The 22,542-nt window shown below is 36.2% G+C and overlaps 1 protein-coding gene across 5 annotated transcripts in view; it reads left to right on the top strand.

Annotated features, from left to right (window-relative positions):
* The window catches only part of Naaladl2 (N-acetylated alpha-linked acidic dipeptidase like 2), a 1,327,651-nt gene that overhangs the window by 948,218 nt on the left and 356,891 nt on the right, over positions 1 to 22,542 (top strand). For all 5 annotated transcript variants that reach the window (XM_060378133.1, XM_060378134.1, XM_060378132.1 and 2 more), the window contains 3 exons: positions 7,218 to 7,310; positions 11,644 to 11,849; positions 15,960 to 16,079. In XM_060378133.1, the coding sequence (XP_060234116.1) occupies positions 7,218 to 7,310; positions 11,644 to 11,849; positions 15,960 to 16,079 (419 nt within the window). The remainder of the gene's footprint in view (positions 1 to 7,217; positions 7,311 to 11,643; positions 11,850 to 15,959; positions 16,080 to 22,542) is intronic.

Raw genomic sequence — 22,542 nt, 5'->3', positions numbered from 1 at the left:
AATCAACTGATATATGTATTTTTAAATATGAATATTGAGTAATACATTAACATATATCTGTAAATGCATATGTCAGAATATAAATAAGCCAAATGTGTCATTTCTCTATTTTAATATTTCATTATTTGGACCCCGTTCTTTGCATGGTGGTCCTTAAAGAAGTCATTCTGTTAGTTAAACGATTGTGGTTTAAATAGAGCAATGACTGTTGGTCTTTGCTCTGACTGTGCTAACTGGTAAACTGATGTTCTCATGGTGCATGTGCTGCTGTTAGGATCAAAGCACGGCATGATCAACTGCTTAGGCAAAGCTATTCTTCATAGCAGGAATAACAGTTACAGGGAAAGTCACCAGAGGAATACAGACCAAAGGCAAGATGGATTGATTTTATTAATATTCTTTCGGTTGTAAGGATAAGACTAGAAAATAGTACATACAGAATTAATTCATCAGAAATCTACAGCATTTTGGAGAATGGAGAGATAACTGAGTTGGTAAAGAGTTTGCCACAAAGGCATAAGAACCCAAATTCTCTCTCCAGAAACCTCATAACAAAGCCTGGTGCAACAGTACCTGATAGTGATTCCACTGCAGTACATTCCTAAGGCTCACTGGCCAGCCAGCCAAACTTCCTTCACAGGCTCCTGGTCATTGAGAAACCCCAGCTCAAAAAAAAACAAAAAAAAAAAAAAAAAAAGGAAAGAAAAGGAAAAGAAAAAGAAAAGTGGGAAAGTAGGATAGCTCCTGAAATATACCAGAGATGAGAGTGTCGTCTATCCTGCACATGCACATATGTGCATGCTCAAATGAACACACACACATACTTACAAACACACATTCACAAACTAAGGAATATCAAAAAGTTAATAAATAAAAATAATATTGCCAGAATAACTTGATATATTCATTATAACAGAAGAAAGGGTAAGAAGTTTGCAATTATTAGTAAAGAAGTCGTGGAGTACTTTTATAATAATCAATGTTACACAAATAATCAACAATATAAATTTCAAATTAACACTGTTAACTTACAGATAAGGTTGAAGGCATTCAATAGTGTCTGCATTTATTTATACTGAAATTTACTTAAATGTTTATCCTCTATCATCTAGACTAAGGTGTAGGTCAATGAACAAATATCACTTACTGCCAATGTATCAGTGCCAAATAGACCTTAGATGATATCCATCGTTGTGCTAGAAGTGGATGTCCAAACAGTAGTGATTATTATTAAAAATAGTTCAAAGTAATATAAGTATTGAGAAAAAGTTTTAATGAAAGTATTTAAAAAGATGTATCTGCAAAATATGAAGACTATATAACCATTTTCATATTACAACTACTTAGACGATCTATACTTTTAAATCTATACATATATTAAGATCAAATAGCACTCAGAAAAACATTTAAATGAAAACATCGGATTAATAAAAACAGTACATTCAGGTAAAATTTGAGAGGAATCAATTTGCATTTGATATAATAATAAGAAAAAATAAAGAATATGCTTTATATTTGAATCTTACCTTTCTGTAGAAGAGACAGTACCCATTTTCATAATTTTCTAGAATCTGTAAGATAAATAAAAGACTCCTGAAATATTTGGATGTTTGTATAATCCACATATCAAAAGTACTGTAGAACAAAGGAGATATATTGTTACTAAGAAAACTATTACATGACTATATGCATATTTTGTGTGTTAAAATATCACCAAGTATAGGAAACATCTTGCCAATCTCATTCCAGAAATACACACATCTGCAAACACTGTAAAGTGAAAGACTTCTGGTGAACTCCATAAAGACTCCACATCTGCTTATGGGAAAACCTCTTACAAAACAAGAATAGAAGTGAATCTCTTAATTTGATAAAAGGCATTTCCCAGAAACATATATCAAGAATGTTTCAAAAGATAAAATGTTAAAAACATTCTGCTTAAGTAAATGATAAAAGACAAGGATCAAAAAAAAAAAAAAAGAAGAAGAAAAAGAAAAATACTGGTTTTGCCCCATTTCTGTCTGCCTGCATGGCTCCAGGACAAAATAATAGGCTGCTGGCAGGAAGCAAGGAGGTTAGGAAGATGGCTCAGTGGGTCGTATCTGTGATACTGCCTTAGAAGTCAGAGACAGAAAGACCCTTGGGTCTTGCCTGTTAGCCTGTCTAGCCAGGAAGGTGCACTTCAGATTAAATAGGAGACCTTGTCTAATAGTAAAGGGAGGCTGGAAAGATGCCTCAGCTATTAAAGTGGGCCTAGAAAGATAGGTCAGTGGTCAAAAACTTGCCATATGAGTGTGAAGAATGGAGTTTGTATTCCCAGAACCCAAGTAAATTTGATTGGGCATATTGGCTTACCAGTTATTCCAGCTCCTACAATCCACAGAGCAAACTGGTGAAACTGGCCATAACATATAGTTACGTGCTCGACAGAGACACCCTGCCTCTGTGAATAAGGGAGACGGTGATCAAGGAAAATTTCTGCTATCAACAGCAGGCTTCCATTTCAGGTACACCCAAGTGTGTTCACATACATAAACATACACAAACAGACACACACAGAAACACAGGTCTCAGACAAATACATGAAAATCAGTAAACAGAGAGAGAGAGTGACACCATGATAACCTGTTGTCAACATCTAGTTTCCACGTGTGCACAAACAGGTGTGAATGTTCAAGTGTATATACCCGTGCACAGGCACTCATACATACATACATGAAAGAGTCAAGAGCAAAAGGAAATGTCTTCCATGAAAACTACCGAAATGAAGAACTCTATGAATCAACTACTGTGACATATAGAACATTAGCAAGATAGTTCATTATAAATCATAGGTATAAAATCATTCTTATCTGCAATACAAATTGTTAGATATGTATTTGGTGAAAGAGGTATAAAATCATAACAATAAATTCAATATTAGTTGTGCAGAACTCTTGAGGAAAAAAAAATATAAGATTTTGTTGACGCACATGGAGATACCTGAAATCATCTAGGAACTATACCATGTGAGAGAATAAAGAGTATCATTTCCTCTCATAGTGCCTTGCAATACTAATGGATTTTCTTTAAAAAAAAGTTTTCAGGAAACTTAAAAAGATAGCATTAAGGTTCATATGACAGTAGCAGTCCAAAGTAATTGCACGGTGATGATGTGATGATACAGAAGCTCTAGTCATTAAAACACTAGACAGAGTTTCAAACAAAATACAGAAAAGTTAACATTAAACCCATGTATATTAGAAGTCTATAGGACAGCAGCTTCAGTAAGACAAACTGTTCAATAAATTACATAATAACCATCGACTTTTCACAGTCCAACATCTGGATCAAAGATATCAACCTAAACAGTCCAGTTTTGGTGTGGCAAATATTTAAGATTACCTTTTAAATTGCATGTAATTAAAACAAGAAAGTGTTTCCACCTTTTAAAAATTATTATAGTTATTTATTTATTGAAAGGTGCACATAAGAAACACATAAGGACATCAGCCCTCTCTTTCCACCATGTAGGTCCCAGGTATTGCACTCAGATCATCAGTCTGTGCAGCAGTTGACACTCCAGCTGAGACAGCCCCAAGGAAGTGCTTCCTAGGCTAAACCAAACAGAATAACTCATCCCAAAATGACCAACTCCAGTCCCTAGGACTCAGTGCCCTCTTTTCACCACCATGGGTTGTACACACAAATTACACAAAAACAAATACATGCAAAAACAAGAATACACATATAGTCTTTAAATTCTTTATTATTTACACTTTATTCACTTTGTATCCCCCTGTGGTTCCCTCCCTCCTCCAGTCCCAATCCCTCCTTTCCTCCACCCTCTGCATGCATGCCCCTCCCCAAGTCCACTGATAGGGGAGGACTTCTTTTCCTTCCTTCTGATCCTAGTCAAATAAGTCTCATCAGGAGTGCCTTCATTGTCTTGTTCTGTGGCCTGGTAATGCTGCTTCCCCCTCATGGGGAGGTAATTAAAGAGCAGGCCAATCAGTTCATGTCAGAGACAGTTCCTGTTCCTGTTATATTGGAACCCACTTGGATACTGAACTTCCACGGACTACATCTGTGCAGGGGTCTTAGTTTATCACCATGCATAGTCCTTGGTTGGAGTATCAGTCTCAGGAAAGACCCCTTTGCTCAGATTTTTTGGTTCTGTTGCTCTCCTTGTGGAGTTCCTGTCCTCTCCAGATCTTACTGTTTCCCACTTCTTTCATAAGATTCCCTGCACTCTGCCCAAAGGTTGGCCATAATTCTTAGCATCTGCTTTGATAGTCTGCAGGGCAGAGCCTTTCAAAGGTCCTCTGTGTCAGTCTCCTGAGTTGTTCCCTCTTTTCTCCTTCTTCTGATGTCCATCTTCTTTGCTTTTCTGGATAGGAATTGAGCATTTTAGCAAGAGTCCTCCCTATTGATTAGTATCTTTAGGTATACAGATTTTAGCAGGTTCATCCTATATTATATGTCTATATGAGTGAGTATATACCATGTGCATGTAGAGAAATTAATAGGGATTTGTTATACAAGCTACAAAAATAGTTTGCGTTATATGAAAATAGGTTTGAGGGATGTTACTTTCTAATGCACATTATATACAGTTTCCTTCTTTAACTATTTTTATTTTTTATTAATTACAGTTTATTCACTTTGTATCCTTCCTATAGCTCTGTCACTCCTCCCCTTTGATTTGCATTTCCCTCATGACTAAGGATGTTGAACATTTCTTCAAGTGTTTCTCTGCCATTTGATATTCCTCTATTGAGAATTCTCTTTTTAGCTCTGTACCCCATCTTTTAATTGGATTACTTTTTTAAACTTTTATTAATTACACTTTATTCACTTTGTATCACCCCCATAAACCCCTCCTACCTCCTCTCCTAATCCCAACTTCCCTCCCCCTTCTTCACGCATGCCCCTCCCCAAGTCCATTGATAGGCGAGGTTACTTGATTTGTTGCTGTTTAACTTCTTGATTTCTTTATATATACTGAATATTAGCACTCAGTCAGATATAGGTTTGGTGAAGATCCTTTACCAATCTGTAGGCTGTCATTTTGTTTTGATGACAGTGTCCTTTGCTTTACACAAGCTTTTCAGTTTCATGAGGTCCCATTTATTGATTGTTACTCTTAGAGCCTGTGCTGTTGGTGTTCTGTTCAGGAGGTTGTCTTTTGTGCCAATGAGTTCCAGGCTTTTCCATGCTTTTACTTCTAAGTGGTTTAGTGTGTCTGGTTTTATGTTGAGGTTTTTGATTCACTTGGACTTTAGTTTTCTGCAGGGAGGTAAATACGGATATATTTGCATTTTTTACATGTAGACATCCAGTTAGACCAGTACCATTTGTTGTAGATGGTATCTTTTTTCCATTGTATGGTTTTGGCATCTTTGTCAAAGATCAGGTGTCCATAAGTGTGTGGGTTTATTTCTGGGTCTTCTATTTGGTTCCCTTGATCCAGCATTCTGTTTCTATGCCAGTACCATGGAGTTTTTATTACTATTGTTCTAGAGTATAGCTTGAAATCAGGGATGTAGATTCCTCCAGAAGATCTTTTTTTTTTATTCAGTATACATTTTTTTTTAATTTTTCATCAATTACACTTTATTCATTCTGCATCCTCCCATAAGCCCCTCCCTCCTCCCCTCCCGATCCTACCCTCCCTCCTCCCTCTGCATGCATGCCACTCCCCAAGTCCACTGATAGGGGAGAGTCTCCTCTTTTATTATAGAAGATTGTTTTAGCAATTCTTGGTTTCTTGTTATTACATATGAAGTTGAGAATTTTTCTTTCAAGGTCTGTAAAGAATTGTGTTGTTAATTTGATAGGAATTTCATTGAATCTGTAGACTGCTTTTGGTAAGATGGCCATTTTTACTATGTTAATCCTGCCAAGCCATGAGCATGGGAGATCTTTCTATTTTCTGATATCTTCTTCTAATTCTTTCTTCAAAGACTTGAAATTTTTTTATACAAGTTTTTGACTTGCTTGGTTAGGGTCACACCAACGTACTTTATGTCCTTTGTGACTGTTGTGAAGGGTGTTGTTACCCTGATTTCTTTCTCAGCCCTTTTGTCTTTTGTATATAGGAGGGCTACTGAATTTTTTCACTTAATTTTGTATCTAGCCACTTTGCTGAAGGTGTTTATGAGCTGAAGGAGTTCCCTGGTGGAATTTTGGGGTCACTCAGGTATACTATCATATCATCTGCAAATAGTCATACTTTGACTTCTTCCTTTCCAATTTGTATCCCCTTGATCTCCTTTAATTGTCTTATTGTTCTAGCAAGGACTTCAAGAACTATGTTGAAGAGATATGGAGAGAGTGGGCAGCCTTGTCTTGTCCCTGATTTTAGTGGGATTGCTTTAAGTTTCTCTCCATTCAGATTAATGTTGGCTATAGGCTTGCTGTATATTGCCTTTGCTATGTTTAGATATGTGCCTTGTATCCATGATCTCTCTAATACTTTAAACATGAATGGGTGTTGGATTTTGTCAAATGCTTTTTCAGCATCTAAGGAGGTTATCATGTGGTTATTTTTCTTTCAGTTTGTGGATCACATTGATGAATTTCCATTTATTGAACCACACCTGCATACCTGGGATGAAGCCTACTTGGTCATAGTAGATGATATTTTTGATGTGTTCGAGTATTCGGTTTGCAAGTATTTTGTTGAGTATTTTTGCATCAATGTTCATAAGGGAGTTTGTCCTGAAATTCTCTTTCTTTGTTGGGTCTTTGTGAGGTTTAGGTACCATTTTAAAATGTTAATGCATTAGTGAGTCTCACAGAGAAAATGTGTTTTGCCCCACCTTCCTGCTCTGAAGACAGGAAAGTATTAACTTCCGCAGAAATAATCATATCTACCTTCTTTGCTGTGTCTCTTTTTGTAAGCTGTAAATCTCCCAACATCCCCAGCAGTTTCCTGTGTGTTCTCAAGTTGGATCTTATGTTGTAAAAAATATAAAATTCAGAACTGTGTCTCCATGGCATTCCTGCTAGCAGGAAGCTAGCAGTTGTGTCATGGTCATCATTGCATAACAAATACCTAAAATAGAGTGTGCCTAACATATTGTTAATGTTTTTCAACAGAAAGTGTACCTTTAGGTATCTGAGAAAAATTAAATCTTGTGGAATCATTTTGCTGATAATACTAGATAAACAACTTCTAATATTTGAGAGATACACTATACAGTATAGATAATTTTTTAATTTCTTTTTTACAGAAAAAAGAACTGTCAGTTTGCAAGTGCAGACAGTCACAAAATTTAAGAGAGTGTCTAATGTTGTTGGCTATCTGAAAGGTTTGACATCACCAGGTAAGTGGAGTAAGGTAATTATAATCTAGTTTGTAATTCATATGAAACAACCAAAATGTTTCTGTGTTCCATAAAATTACAAAATGGGGCTCAATATCCTACTTCATATGTCACTAGAGTTTTAGATGACTGAAAAAAATGAATTGATATGAAAGTTTGGGTTTTATTAATACAATATCTCATCCAAAATAACTATTAGCAGACATAGTATTGTAAAGGTTAGGGAAAGGAGACACAAAATAGAGTTTATACTTGTGTTAACTTGATATGGAAATAATAGGCATTTGTAAAATTTTCTTACCATGATATCATAGCATTTTTTAATTTAATGAAAAAAATTCTTTATAAGAAAATATTGTATGTTTTAATGATGTGGTTTTTGAGAACCCAATCAAATTTTTTGTGTCAAAACAAAAACTTCTATTGTTAATCTCTGCCCCAGTTTGACTATATTATCCACGATACTTTTGCCCAGTGCCTCTATGTGTTTGTTGCAATAGTCTGCTATTTAATTGAGTATCTGGTTAGTTGTTAAATTATTTACATGTTCTTATGAACTGCTGATGGAATCTTCAGTCTAAAAATTAAAAATAATAATAGTTGGTACATGCACCAGTTAACAGACTCATGACAGCATACTCTAACTCATGACAAGGCCGGATTACAAAGCCTTAAATATACAGAATTTGCAACTGTTTTATTTTATTAAATTATTAACTTATTGTATATGTATGTGAGAGAGAGCATGAGCACGGCAGTATCATGCTGGGTATATGGATGTCAGAGGAAAACTTTCAGGAATTAGGGTCCTTCTTCCATCACAGAGGTTGATACCAGATCCTTAAGCTTGTGGGCTAAGGACTTTAACTCACTCAGCCAATCTGCCATCCCCAGAGAACCATTAAGGTTTTATTGCACTCAAACCACTTCTGCAGATATGACTGGGACACTTTTTCAATTTCTCCTTGGAGGATTATTCTTCCCAATGGCACTAGTTAAATTGACCTAATTGCTGACCAAGAGAATTTTTGAAATCAAGTTTTATTTCCCCCCTATTCCTTGACAGTCAACTCCTAAAAATTTTATGCAATGCACTTACTCTCCATGGTTCCTTTATTGTACAACCTGTCATCACACCATCCTTAGACATGGACACATTTAACTTGGAAAACCATGTGTTTGCATCTCACCCATATATGTGGCTTTCTTGCTTTAATATCTTATTTTATTTTTTATTTATTACAATTTATTCACTTTATATCCTGGCTGTGCCCCCATCCCTTGTCTCCTCCCAGTCCCACCTATCCTCCTTCTCCTCTGCCTATGCCCCTCCCCTAGTCCACTGATAGTGGAGGTCCTCCTCCCCTTTCATCTGACTCTAGTCTATCAGGTCTTATCAGGTAGGGTTGCAACTTCTTCCCCTGTGGCTTGGAAAGGCAGGAACCCTCAAGGTTAGTGATCAAAGAGCCAGCCACTGTTCCCCTTAGTAGGGGGACCACTTGGAGACTGCCATGGGCTACATCTGAGCAGGGATTCGAGGTCCTCTCCATGCATGGTCCTTATTTGGAGTATTGGTCTCTGCAAAGACCCCTGGGCCTTTTATTATATAAATTCCAAACGAAGTATGAGAATATTAATTATCACTGTTCCATTCGTAACTCATTAAAGAAAGTACAGTTGTTCAATATTGAATTCATGCTAAAGGAATTTAAACCTACAAAAAAAAATTCCTTACATTAAACCCAAACATTGCTTAATTTGAATTCTGTTAAAAAATAAAATAAAAGGTTGCTTATTCACAAGATTTCTTATTTACTAATGTTAAAAAACCAGAAACAGATGTTGATTGTTAATTTATTTAGGATATAGCCCAACTCAAGCAGAACTTTTAGACATTTCTGGGAGATGAGTAAAAAAAAAAAATGTCCAATCATTTAATGTTTGAATATATAACAATATAATATTGCATATAGTCCTATATTCCATTATATATAATCTTTGAAAAGTGTTTGAAGATTAAATTAATTGTGGGTTCTAATTCAGTATTGGAAATTTAATGTTTCTATGCCATTATAATCCTTATAGCAATCTTTACCTTTATGTAGTCAAGGGATACTTCATTTATTTCACTTAGATGTAGGACCTACTTTATGTCAGATACTGTTCTTGTGTACTTAATAAGGGAAGGGGTATCACTGCTTGGATATGGAAATCAGAGGACAATTTTCAGGTGCCATGTCTCTCCTTTTACCATGTGGGTCTCAGAATCACACTGGAGTCGTCGGTCTTGACAGCAGATCCCTATGTCCACTGTTCCATCTCACTGCCTGTGTAGTTACATGGAACACCTCATAATAAAACAATTCGGAGATTTCTCTTTAAGTAAAGGCATAGGGCTACTTTACCCTATGCATTACCAAGGTAAATAACCTTGGTTGCTATTGTGAATAACGTGATAAAAAAAAGCAAAAATAGTCTCTGGAGCTACATTTGATTCTATTTTAATGGTAAGAATAAATATGGAAGCATACTGAAAGGACCATATCCATAAATCATGGCAAATTTTCTTTTTTTAATTTAATTTAATTTTTTTATTATTAGTTACATTTTATTAACTCTGTATCCCAGCTGTATCCTGCTCCCTCACTTCCTCCTAATCCCATCCTCCCTCCCTCATCTCCTCCCTGCCCCTTTCCAAATCCACTGATTGGGGAGGACCTCCTCCCCTTTCATCTGACCCTGTTTTATCAGGTATCTTCAGGAATGGCTGCAAAGTCCTCCTCTGTGGCCTATCAGGGCTGCTCCTCCCTTGGGGGGTGGGGAGATCAAAGAGCCAGCCATTGAGTTCCTGTCAGAAATAGTCCCTGTTCCCCTTACTATGGGAAACCAATTGGTTACTGAGCTACCACGAGCTACGTCCAAGCAAAGGTTCTAGGTTATATCCGTACATGGTGCTTGGTGGAGTGTCAGTCTCAGAAAAGACCCCTGTGCCCAAATATATTTGGTCCTTGTGGAGCTCCTATCCTTTCCACATCATACTAACTCTCCTTCTTTCATATGATTCCCTGCACTCTGCCGAAGGTTTGGTTGTGAGTCTTAGTATCTACTTTGATACACTGCTAGAGAGAGTCTTTCAGAGGCCCTCTATGGTCTGCTCCTGTCCTATGTCCAATGCACATCCCATTTGTCTTTCTATGTGAGAATTGATCATCTTACCCCATGTCCTCTTTCTTGTTTATCTTCTTTAGGTGTATAGATTTCATTATGTTTATCATATCTTATAGGTCTATATAAGAGAGTATATACCATGTTTGTCTTTGTTCTTCTGGGATACTTCACTCAGAATGATCTTTTCTAGATCTCACCATTGCCTGCAAATTTCATGATTTCCTTGTTTTTGATTGCTGAGTAGTATTCCATTGTATAAAAATACCACAATTTCTGTATCCATTCTTCCTTTGATGGACATCTGGGTTGTTTCCAGGTTCTGGCTATTACAAATAAAGCTGCTACAATCATGGTTGAGCAAATGTCCTTGTTGTATACTTGAGCAAATTTTGGGTATATACTTAGCAGTAGTATAGCTGGGTCTTGAGGAAGCATTATTCCTAATTGTCTGAGAAAGCACCAGATTGACTTCCAAAGTGGTTGTACCAGTTTACATCCCCACCAGCAATGGAGAATTGTTCTCCTTTCTCCACAACCTCTCCAGCATGTGGGAGTATCAAAGGAAATGTTTATGCCCACAATATATAAAATACGTGAAAAGTTAAATATTCAGTAGTCATGGTCATGGCTTGATTTTGGTGAATTTTATTTTCTTTCAGAGAGTGGGGAAGTTAGAAGTATAAATTCAAATTATAGATATATCCCTAAATACATATTTTTACAAAGTCTAAACAATACATGACTAGCACATTTTTAACATATTCAGCTCCTCAGTCATTTCTCTTTCAGAATAATAGCTCACTGCTATTTACTAAGCACACATGTACTGTTTACTGAACACTTTCTACCATGATTCTGGAAAAAAATGTTAGATAAGAGTTTCATTGTGGTATATTTGTATACTTCATTAATTAAAATTCATGTTGCAAAGGACAGTAATATGGATCTAAGCTTTGAATTCATAATTGGCTTTAGCAGCTGCTTCTGCATTGATAAACCCAGATGTGTGAATCAAGGCAGAGGGAGAAAAATGTTAACGTGGTATTAATATTAGAACAATTTGGCTTAATTGCTGCTTACTTGTACAATAGGATTATGTAAATGTCATTAAATTTATTGTTGAGATTTACATTTTTTAATGGCTCTTATTTCATTCTATTTCCAGACCGGTATGTTATAGTTGGCAGCAACCATCATTCTGAATACAGTTATAATGGACAAGAATGGGCCAGCAGTACTGCAGTAATCACAACATTTATGCAAGCCTTGATGATAAAAGTGAAGGAAGGATGGAGGCCAGAACGTACTATTGTTTTCTGTTCATGGGGAGGAACGACTTGGGGCAATATTGGCTCCTATGAATGGGGAGAGGTGAAATAAATTCATTAATTATACTTCTTTTCTTTTTTTATTTTTTCATATTCCATATACTATTAGCCAATATTATTAAAGGCAAAGAAAATAATGAGCTCCTCCGAAGAGCTATAAAACTAATGTCACTCCATTGCTAAAAGGCCTACATACACGCATATCACTTGCAATAATGGTTACTTCAGCATCATATTTCTACTTAAAGGATAACATAGTAGGCAATGAAAAACAAGGGAAACATGTTTATACACACAATTAAAGATTTCCTGTGTTTACTAAGCGCTTATTAACAGTTATAAAATAAATCACATTTATTTTATCTATGCAATGAGAAATTTTATTCAAATATTGATTGTTGTCCTACCTTTCTTCCTTCTATTCCTTCATTCCTATGTCTCTTGCCCAGCTTTCCTGCCTGCTTACCTACCTTCTATCAAGAACTTGAATCTTAATCCAGCATTGAGATATAGTTAGTAAGCAATTACAGTATTTGAATTGAAACACTCTCAGTATGTATGTGCGTCAGAAAGACACAATATTCTAGCAGAATGTGACAGTCAATACCTAAGGGTACACTAACAAGATTGTGAGCACTGCAAAATTCTCACATATTTTAGATAATTTTATAATTACTTGAAAAGAGACTCAAAGCAAATATGTAGACAAAAGATCTATGCAGTTTTGAATGGAATACCATTTGTTCACTATCTTAGCTTTCAGGAAAAATATTATTAATGGGAATTTATGGTGATAATTCCTTTTTTAGGTCCTCAATAGAGATAAGATGCTGATGGTGATTAGGGAAAATGTCAATGAGGCTTAGAAAATAAAATAATGGAGTTAGAAAGATGGCTCGGTGGTTAACAGAACTTCCCACTTTTTCAGAGGACTGGGTTTGTTCACAATACTTATAGGACAGACCACATACAAACGTAAGTATACACATACATACATACATGCAGGCATTCACACACATGAAATAAAAAATAGTCTTTAAAAAAAAGAGAAACTCAAAAAGAAAAGAAAAAAAGAGGAGCCCTATGTACTCTTTTAATGGTACATAGTCTTAAAGCTGAGAAAATGTCCATGTATGTAAGTTCAACAGATGAGGCAATACACTCTATGCAAGTGAGTGGTGAGACAGTCTGTTTCAGAAAGTTCACTTCAAGTGAGAAAAGCCGATTGCCTTGAGAACTTTCCTAAATTCCAGGATGAAAAACAGTAACATCTGAAAGAAAGTTTTAGTTTATTTCATAACTTCAAGATAAGTACAACAATTTAAGAAGTTATGTGCATGCTAATAGAGATGTGCTTTTTAAAATAATTACAAAGCAGTAAAACGGCAATTCAATTATCTTTTTTTAATATTTATTTCAATTTATTCAATTTGCATCCCTGTTGTGGCCCCCTTCCTCATCTCCTCTAAATACCACCCACCCTCCCTTCTCTCCCCCTATGCCCCTGCCACATTCCACTGATAGGGGAGGTCCCCTTACTCTTCTAGATGACAAGTCTTACTCCCCTTACTCTTCTAGCCTACCAAGTCTCATCAGGACTGGCTGCATTGTCTTCCTCTGTGGCCTGGTAAGGCTGCACTCCCCAGTGGGAGGTGATCAGAGAGCCTGCCACTGAGTTCATGTCAAAGACAGTCCCTGTTCCCTTTACTAGGGAACGTACTTGGACACTGAGCTGTCATGGACTACCTCTATGCTGGGATTCTAGGTTATCTCCATGCATTGTACTTGGCTGGGGTATCATTATATTCAGAGCCCCAGGGCTCAGCAGTTTTTGGCTCTGTTGGTTTTCTTTTGGAGCTCCTGTCTACTCCAGGTCTTTCTATCTCCTTCTTCTTTCATAAAATTTTCTAGTATATGTTAAGGAAATATTTTAAAGGATGTTTTTAAACAGCCTCTATTATTTCTACAACTTTCACAATCAATTTATATTAATATTTAATAAATAACTATGTATAAATCACATTCACAGAACAGTTTTTTTCTCATATAATTTCCTAAGTTAAATAACTTAAACTCAAATTCAGAGAGAATTGTATTGTGAAAGATTAGTTGAGAGCATTTAAATGTCAGTTTTCACAGGCTGAAAATTAAATAAGTATGGATTTGCATACATGGAAGCATTTTTTCAAACTAGGTAAATATTTTTTGCCTCATAGAAGTAAATTACTTTTAATTATTTTGTAAACCCATTATTCATTTTGACAACTTTGGTTTCTCAACAGAGATTAAATATGAAACCTACTATGGCATATGAGTCCAAAAGAATAGAAAACTTGTACACACAAAAAACACCAAAATAGACTCAACGGGTTGTATTTATGTATTTGTCCGTATGTGTGTGTGACTGTGTGTCTGTGTATCTGTGGAGCAATGATCAATGAATCTTCAGACTGTAGAAACTTAAGGCTTAAACCTAAGTGGATTAGGGTTAAGGAAAGATTTGCAGTAGAGTACCTGGGAGAGGTGGAGAGACGAATGGAGGGAGAAATATGATATAATTATATTGTAATTAAATATGTATGTACGTATATATTATATGTATATATATATAATGTTTACATATATGTAGGTCCGTCTTTTGTATGTATGTGTGTTAAAAACTGAGCAAATTTACTCATATAGTTACCATCTGACTTCTTAGCTAAGGAAATGCACAAAGACAGAAGTAATGAAAATGATCAAGGATATTGAGAGGCCACTATTGGCTAATGGAAATGTACCTGTAATTTTCTATATAATGATTGCACCACTGTATCCCATAAAAACATCACAACACCATTCATTTGACGGGAAGTTTAGAACCTCAGTGGCTCATTTTGTTAACTTTATTCAATCTGTGCCTTCTCAGAATGAAAAACTTCCTTTTAAATTGATACCAGGTGGATGGGAGCAAGAAAAGCTTTGTTTGAGTCCCTTTTTGCCCTCTATAATTTGCTTCCATAGGAACTCCTAGAAGCCCAGTTGAAGTTAACAGGAATAGGTGAAGTTCCTCAATAAACTTGTAAATGGTACCCATAGCCATGCAAGTAACAGAGAACTGACTCAGTGTTGATGTTGATCCTTGAGGGAAATTATACCATTTCCTAAAGCAGACCCCTATAAAGTACCATTCCTTTTGTGAAGAATATTTTTCACATGCTCCTCTGGAGACATCACAAATTTCAGAGTAAGGAAACCAAAGTTCAGATCTTTTCTACCATAGACAAGTTATTTTAACAAAACCTCTCTGAGACTAGATTCCTCACATAACTACGTGACTGTCTGTTTTTTGCAACGATCATGGAAATCACATTAACTGACAGAGCAAGTTCCTATGTACTCATGTGTTAAAATATTTTTTTTCATAGAGTTTAAATCATAGTTGACATTTTACCACATTATATGTGAAATTACTTTTTTTTTTTTACTTACTCGTGTGTTCATTTAAAAGATGATTTACTTTTAAATAATTACTCATTCCCGTCAACAGTTTGTAGAGGAATGTCCAACTTTAAGCAGATAAGCCGAGGATATACGACCCTGTACTCTGTGGTCAGCAAGCTCCAAAATGCAGGAGAGCAGCCATAAATGCAAAGCTGAAGCACCGAATTATCCCTGCCATTAGTACACACAGCATTCACGAGGGGTTGGCAAGGCAGTGTTTTCAGGTTCACAGTTTGTATTTGTCCGGTTTTCCTCAAAATCAGAGTTTATTTGTGCAAAATTAGCTGACTTCCTGAGAGGCAAAGCCTGTCAGCACTAACCAGTGAAGCTCACCGGTTCTGCTCTCTTACTCACTGACTATTACATTAGGCCATGTCATCAAAGAAAATTCCCAATTTGTGTTCTGTAATTGAAGGCAGCATCGCTTTAACCCTCCGAGTGGTTGTTTTATAAAGCACCGCCTTAGCAGCTGCTTGATTCTGCATAACAGAGTAAACCAAGATTAGAGGAAGATTTCGCTTAGAGGAAGCGTTAGCAGCATGTTGCTGATAAAAAGTCATATTTTCACATCACGGTGTTTGTTGTTCTAAAAAAAAAAAAGTAGAATGTGTTATTTTGTACCAATGGTAGAGCTTCCAACATTTTATTATTATTATTATTATTATTTCAGAATTTTGCGAAGATTCTACAAAAAAATGCTGTGGCTTACATTAGCCTCCATAATCCCATCCGGGGCAACTCCAGCCTGTATCCGGTAGCCTCTCCATCTCTCCAGCAACTGGTAGTAGAGGTAAGGTAGGCCGTATGTACCCAAGTTAAAACTAAGAGTGTCAGTTTGTTGTCTTGTGGTCTTTTCAAACTTTAAATCACTGTTTGTTCCCTTCTCCATTAACGTCAGTCCCCACTTCTGAGTGGAGACGGGCAGAGGCACTGGTCCCTGGTCCTCAGGCTTCTCGGTCTTATCTACGGAGTGGTTCCTTGCCTTGTCATGACCTTATTAGAGCTTGGGGTTTGGCTGTTTTTCTCTCAGTATTTAAAGTTGACTAGCAGAAAAGAGTCGTATAAGGAGGCTAAGCTGGTTGGTTGGGTTGTCTTCTTGGATTTGGGCTTCTGAGCATCAAGAGAGCTGAATGGAGCTCCTCAATTCTAGACCTCAATGAGGGCTTCCGGGAGAACTCAAGTTGTCTGATGGCCTCTCTCAAAGCTCAGGAAAACAATAGTGCCACTTCATACCTCCCGTAAAAGAGGGGTACGTGGCAGCCTTAACATTCTGTCTCTCAGGATTGTTTTAAAAACTGGATCTTGAAAGTCTCTTCGTGTTTCACAATAGGGAGACCCACACTTTATTGCTTCTATAGCTTTACCTTGTGTGTTTCTTCCTTTTGGGAAAAATCTACCTATTACAAGGGATCACAATCACAGACTGCTCAGTGAGTAGGTTGATTCTCCTGAGCCCTTGGTGTAGTACAGTGTCCAGACATTACCATTTTCTTGCGTTACTTTGGCATGGGTTTCTTTCTTTCTTTCTTTTTTTTTTCTTTTTACATTTTGAAAGCAGTTTTGGTGGTAAAATATACTTTGATGCATCATCTCTAGTGTGTATATGTGTACGTATGTATATATTTATCACTAGACCTCAACTACAGCCTCCTCTGCCTCCCCTCTCTTCCTATAAATTGTACAGTATGTACTCATGATCTGTTTTGTACTTTTTATACTGTTGAATACTTATAATCAAAACTTTTAATCTAAGGTATTGAATAAATGTGGTCTTATTAGAAAGAAAAAGCAATAGACCATATGTGAGGGGGAAAATATTGCAAAGCTGCATATTTGTTGATTCTTCTTGGTTTCTTTCATTTGAGTAGTCATAAAGTTATTTATAACAATTTTAAACAAATGCCTGTTATTGCTTCGGTTAGTCTGGTTAGCTGTCTGATTGGTTGCTTTTAAGGGGTCTCTCCATGTAGCAATGACTGGCCTACAGCTCATATGTAGGCCAGGTTGATCTATACTTTCTATTCCTCTGATTCTGCCTCTAAGTGCTGAGTTTACAGTTGTGTGGCAAAATGCCCAGCTTTTGTTTTATTCATCAACATTCCTTAAACTTAATTTATCATACACTGAACATTTTTACCTAAGATTATTTATGTACATATTTGTAAGAAATTATGAACTATTACATTGCAGATATGGTAAAATGTAAGTTTATTTGAAATTCAAATTTATCTCTTAAATTCAAAATTCTACATTTGTGGCATTTCTGTGGTAAACTAGGTTATTGTGGCATTTATTTACACTGAATTTTGTTTTAATAAATCTTGGAACTGTCCTAGTTTTTTTTTTTTTTAACACTATGGTTATTCTTGAAGACAACAGCACAGCAATAAACACATTTGACATATTTATAAAGTGTGTGGCTGGCTATGATGACACATGCCTATAATTTCAGTGCTTGAGAGGCTGAAGCAGAATTGTGAGTTTGAAGCTAGCTCAGGCCAAGTAGTGAGACCTTGGGAAAAAGTAAAGAAATTTGTAGAGCAAACACTAAAGACATTGAAAGCAGGAGACAGGGAACAGGACAAGAGCCTTCCACAGAGGTATTGAAGCAGGTATTGTATTCACATATTATTTTTTTGAGACAGGGTTTCTCTGTGTAGCCTTAGTTGTCCTGAACTTGAACTCACAGAGATCCACCTGCCTCTGCCTCCCCAAGTACATGGATTACAAGTGTGTGCCACTACATGAGAGTCACACATTACTTTTTAATTACTTGACAGAAGCTGGAAAAATCTAATAAATCTAATGAAAACTAACTGAGCACACTGATTCTCTGAAACCCCAGGCACAAGCAAAGTTTAACAAAATCTTGTTAGAGCTATTTAAGATTGCTCTCGGGTTTGTAAAGTCTTTTGTTTTATACTAAGTTGTCATAGTTTGAATGAAAATGGCTCATATGTTTGAATGTCTTATCCTCAGTTGTTGGAACTGTTTGGGAAGGATTTGGATGCTTGGCCTTGGAAGAGGTGTGGCATTGGTGGAGGAGATGTGGCCTAGTTGAAGGAGGTGTGGCTTAGTTGGAGGAGGTGTGTCACTGAAGCTGGACTTTGAGGTGTCTAAAACCCATGCCATTCCCAGTTAACTCTCTCTCTCTCTACCACATGCCAATGAATCAGACATAAGTTCTCAGCTACTTCTAGAGAACCATGCCTACCTGTGTGCTGCTGTGTTCTCCACCATGATGATCATGGATTCACCCTCTGAAATTGTAGAGATTCTCTAGTTACATCCTTTCTTTTATAAATTACCTTGGTCATGTCCTTTCTCTACAGCAAAAGAAAAGTAACTACTGAGACCTAAGGCTTTCCAAAAATACACACAGTGCAGGTCTATCAAATCACTGAGTTGACGGAGTATACCGGACCTACAAGCGGGCAGCAATGCTACTTGTGAATGCCCACACTCTGATGCAGAAGTCATTACTGTATGGGTGCTCATAGAGGTTGGCTATGAAATTGCTTTAGGTGTTGCGGTACACAGTGCTAATGCCCCTTTTCTCTGGGAGCCTGAGACGTTTACTCTTATTGTAAAGCATGCAATAAGGCTAAGAGAAAGGTACTCATGATTTGTACTGCAGTAGACTACACAGGAGACGGGCAATGGGATTGGCTGAATTCCAACAGATGCATTATAAGACAGGTCCATGAAATAGGAAGAGACTCCAAATCCCACTCAAAGACCAATCTTTCTGTCATGTAACCCAGCGTCTGTATTACAAAACTACTAGATTCTTTTCCAATTAGCTGTGCTAACATTCCTTTTCACTTCTTTGCTCAGTCTAAGGGTGTTGCTAATAGAATATTTTCTTCCATCTGTTGTTTACTGAAAGAGCCACTTCCCCTTAACTCCTTTTAGGTAGGTGTTGCTCCTTCTATCTGTCTATGCCATACTTTTCAAGGGGTCAAAAAGAGGTTCCCTGAGGCATTAGTTCATATACTCCAGTTAGCAGAAAACTAACTTAAAGACAGTATAGGTATTTATTAACATTTTTTGTGGTTGAATGTTCTATTGTCATATCTAATAAGGAGGCATACCCTAGTGTTTGTCTTTAAAGTTCTATAGTAATAAATAGATATTCACTTGGGGTGCCATCATGGAAACAAGACTTCCATGTGAGATAGCATCACCCAAAAGCCCCCAAAGAGGAAATAATTCTAGACATCATTCAGTGACAAACCGAAAAAGTTGGGCGCCACATTGAAATCTAAGAACAATCTGAGGATACTTATTAGGTGACACAAATGTCACGAAATCCAGGACCGAATTAGCAGCTTGCAAACATTTTCAGATTTCTTGTATCTCTTTATTGTATACATGTCTGTGTTTGTATGCATGAATATAGAGTGAGGAATCTCTTAGAACAGCTCTTACTCCTTTTCGAATTTGGTTCTATTCTATTACTGTTTGACATTTTATGTGTCTGCATGATAATCTAAAAGCTAAATTACAATTGAAAGTTGATTAAACATGGTGATATGTAGCATGCTGATATTTTGTAACATAGAAGATATTTTTGCTAACTGAAAATCTACCACTTAATTTAGAGAAACACTGCATATTTTAATGTTAGAGCACGTGAAACATATCCAGTCTATGTGAATCAAAATCCTATCCAGAAACACATAACTTTTGTATTACTTGAGGTTACTATTATTGTGATAAAACACCATCACCTAAAGCAACTTGGGGGAGGAAAGGATTTATTTCACCCTTCGTCTTATAAGTCCTTCACTGAGCAAACCCAGAATAGATACTCAAAATAGGAGCCCAGGATTTATGCTTTGGAGTGTATTTGTCATCTTATCTTTACAAAAATGCCCTTATTTTATTGTGTCTTCCTAACATTATTTTCCATACACATGTCTTACAAATGGTCACTATCAAGAACTTTGGTCAGCAATGGACAAGCATGACTCTCCACACACCTTGAAAATATACTAAGCAGAGTCCTTATAACCTGACTCTGCTTTTGATTTGTTCTCTTTCATTTGTGACATTTCACATGATTTTCATGTGTCAATTTAATTACTTTAACTTGTGTATATTTTTTACCAGTGGCAGATGATAGGAGGTGTGATGTGAAAACCCTGTGTGATACAGTCTTTGCTCTTCCTCACTCTGTTCCTGATAATTATAATGGACACACTAAAATGAAGATTGCCTTTTATTATCCTTGCCATAAAAGAGAAAAGAAAATTTGCTTAAAATGAGCTTCTGTTTCTTTGTCTTTCATGACAAATTATATAACTACTGTTTGAGTTTTATTTTCTATTTTGTTTTATTTATTGATGAGAAAAAATTATCTTCATTACCTTGATACTCATGAATTCTAATACTGTTCGGTGAATTCTACTTAATTTGCCATTTTCTCTGTGACATCTTCTACCATAAGCCATCTAAAATGACCATGCAGGCTAATCTGCTGATTTAAAATGCTGCTGTACACTAACTTACCACTTCAGTAAAGTCTTCCATTTAAAACTGTAATTCTATTGGCAAGACTATCTTCTAGGTTTACAAGTCTTAGCTCTGTGTTAAGAGCCAGCAGTCTCTCAAGTTTATTACTGTTTTATGAGGTTTTCTGTTCAGTGTACACTGACAATATGTAAATCCCTTTTTATTTAAATCTAGATATCAAGGGAACTCTTAGATCTGTTTCAAACCCTGAGATTCAGAAGGAAGCTTACTAAAATGTTTGAGCTGTGTCACCAAAGAGAAATCCAAACAACTGGAGGTATTAGCAAATTAAGCTTGAATTCATTCACACAATAATAATTAATGCTCCATTATTAAAATGGCCTGAGAACAGAAATTTTTGCCTGTGGGTTTTTATCGTGGACATTAGCTTGGCAGGACTTCAAAGAACAGCTGTTCATTCAAGTAAGGTGTTAGTAAACCAGCATTGTTGGCAGGTTGCATGCCTGTGTTCAACTATAGAGTCATGAAACAGGTCAGCACATGCTTCAGTTTTATGAAATGAAATTCACTCTGAGGAAATTCACTCACTTCTCCCCATCTGAATATCTACTATATCTTCCATGTTTGAATAAACATCAATAATATCAGTTTACTATTTATCCCACACCCATAGCTATGATGGTTGTCATTAATAAATTGAATAGCCTATTTTTATGAGTAAGTAAATGAACCTAAGTTTTATGCTACAAAAAAATAAATAAAAAGGAACATCATTTCCTGGTGTAATTCTGGAATGAATTTGGTGTCTATTGACGCTTTCCCTTGATTATTGTTACTTCTCATTTAAAAATGCTGTTGTAATAAAGAAATTTTGACTTTGAATGGGTGGTTTGGTTTTGTTCTAAAATGAAATAATTTGATTTACTGAAATATAAAAAAATCAAACACAGTTCTAAATTAATGATTAAATAATTCAATAAGCACATGTCCAAGATTAAAATTTGTCTTGTCAAGGGCGTTACTCTCAATCAAGAAGCTCAGTGAGTAAATGAATGAGACAGCCTGCTCCAAACATGCATTCTTCAGAAACTTATCTTTTAGTCATAATGGAAGAAATCCTTCCACTAGAGTGGGAGCTACTGGCATTTGACTCTTCTGGGAGAGAGAGAGTCAGTTTTCTTTAATGCTGTGACCTATGGCAGGTCAACCACATGCCAAGCCAGGCTCCACCCCCAAGACTATTTGTGCAACACAATCTGGAATCAATGCATGGGGAAAAGAAAACTGAAATTTAAGTCAGAATGTATAGGAGGAGCTGAGGAGGGATGAATGTGTTCAAATGTATTGTCTTACATTATCAAAGAATTAATTTAAAATATTGTTTAAAAGTAAGATAAATTATAAAAATCCATTTCTCCCCCACCCCAAGATTAGCCACAGGAAAATTGGTTTTAAGTACATACCTACTGATAAGCCTATAGATAGACTTTCCTCAGAAACCTAAGCAAAAGTTTAAATTCCCACTCTTCTAATAAATTCCTTTCAATGGTGAAGTCTTGAATTTGCATTTTTAAGCAAATTCACTGTTTCAGAAAGATCAGAATTTCCTCCTAAGACATGGAAGCAGATTACTCTTTCTTGTAATCAGAAAGTTCACCTATAAATGCACAGCTGCTAGCATCCTGGACCAGACCCCAATTCTACAGTAGCTATTTTTGTCAGACAACTCTTCAGTTTCAAATTATAGTTTAAAGGTGAAAATGATAAACTAAACT

The sequence above is a fragment of the Meriones unguiculatus genome, chromosome 2, assembly GCF_030254825.1.
Source record: "Meriones unguiculatus strain TT.TT164.6M chromosome 2, Bangor_MerUng_6.1, whole genome shotgun sequence".
NCBI classification, from domain to species: Eukaryota; Metazoa; Chordata; class Mammalia; order Rodentia; family Muridae; genus Meriones; species Meriones unguiculatus.
Note: the sequence above shows the minus strand (reverse complement) of the source record. Positions and strands in the feature narration are given on the sequence as shown.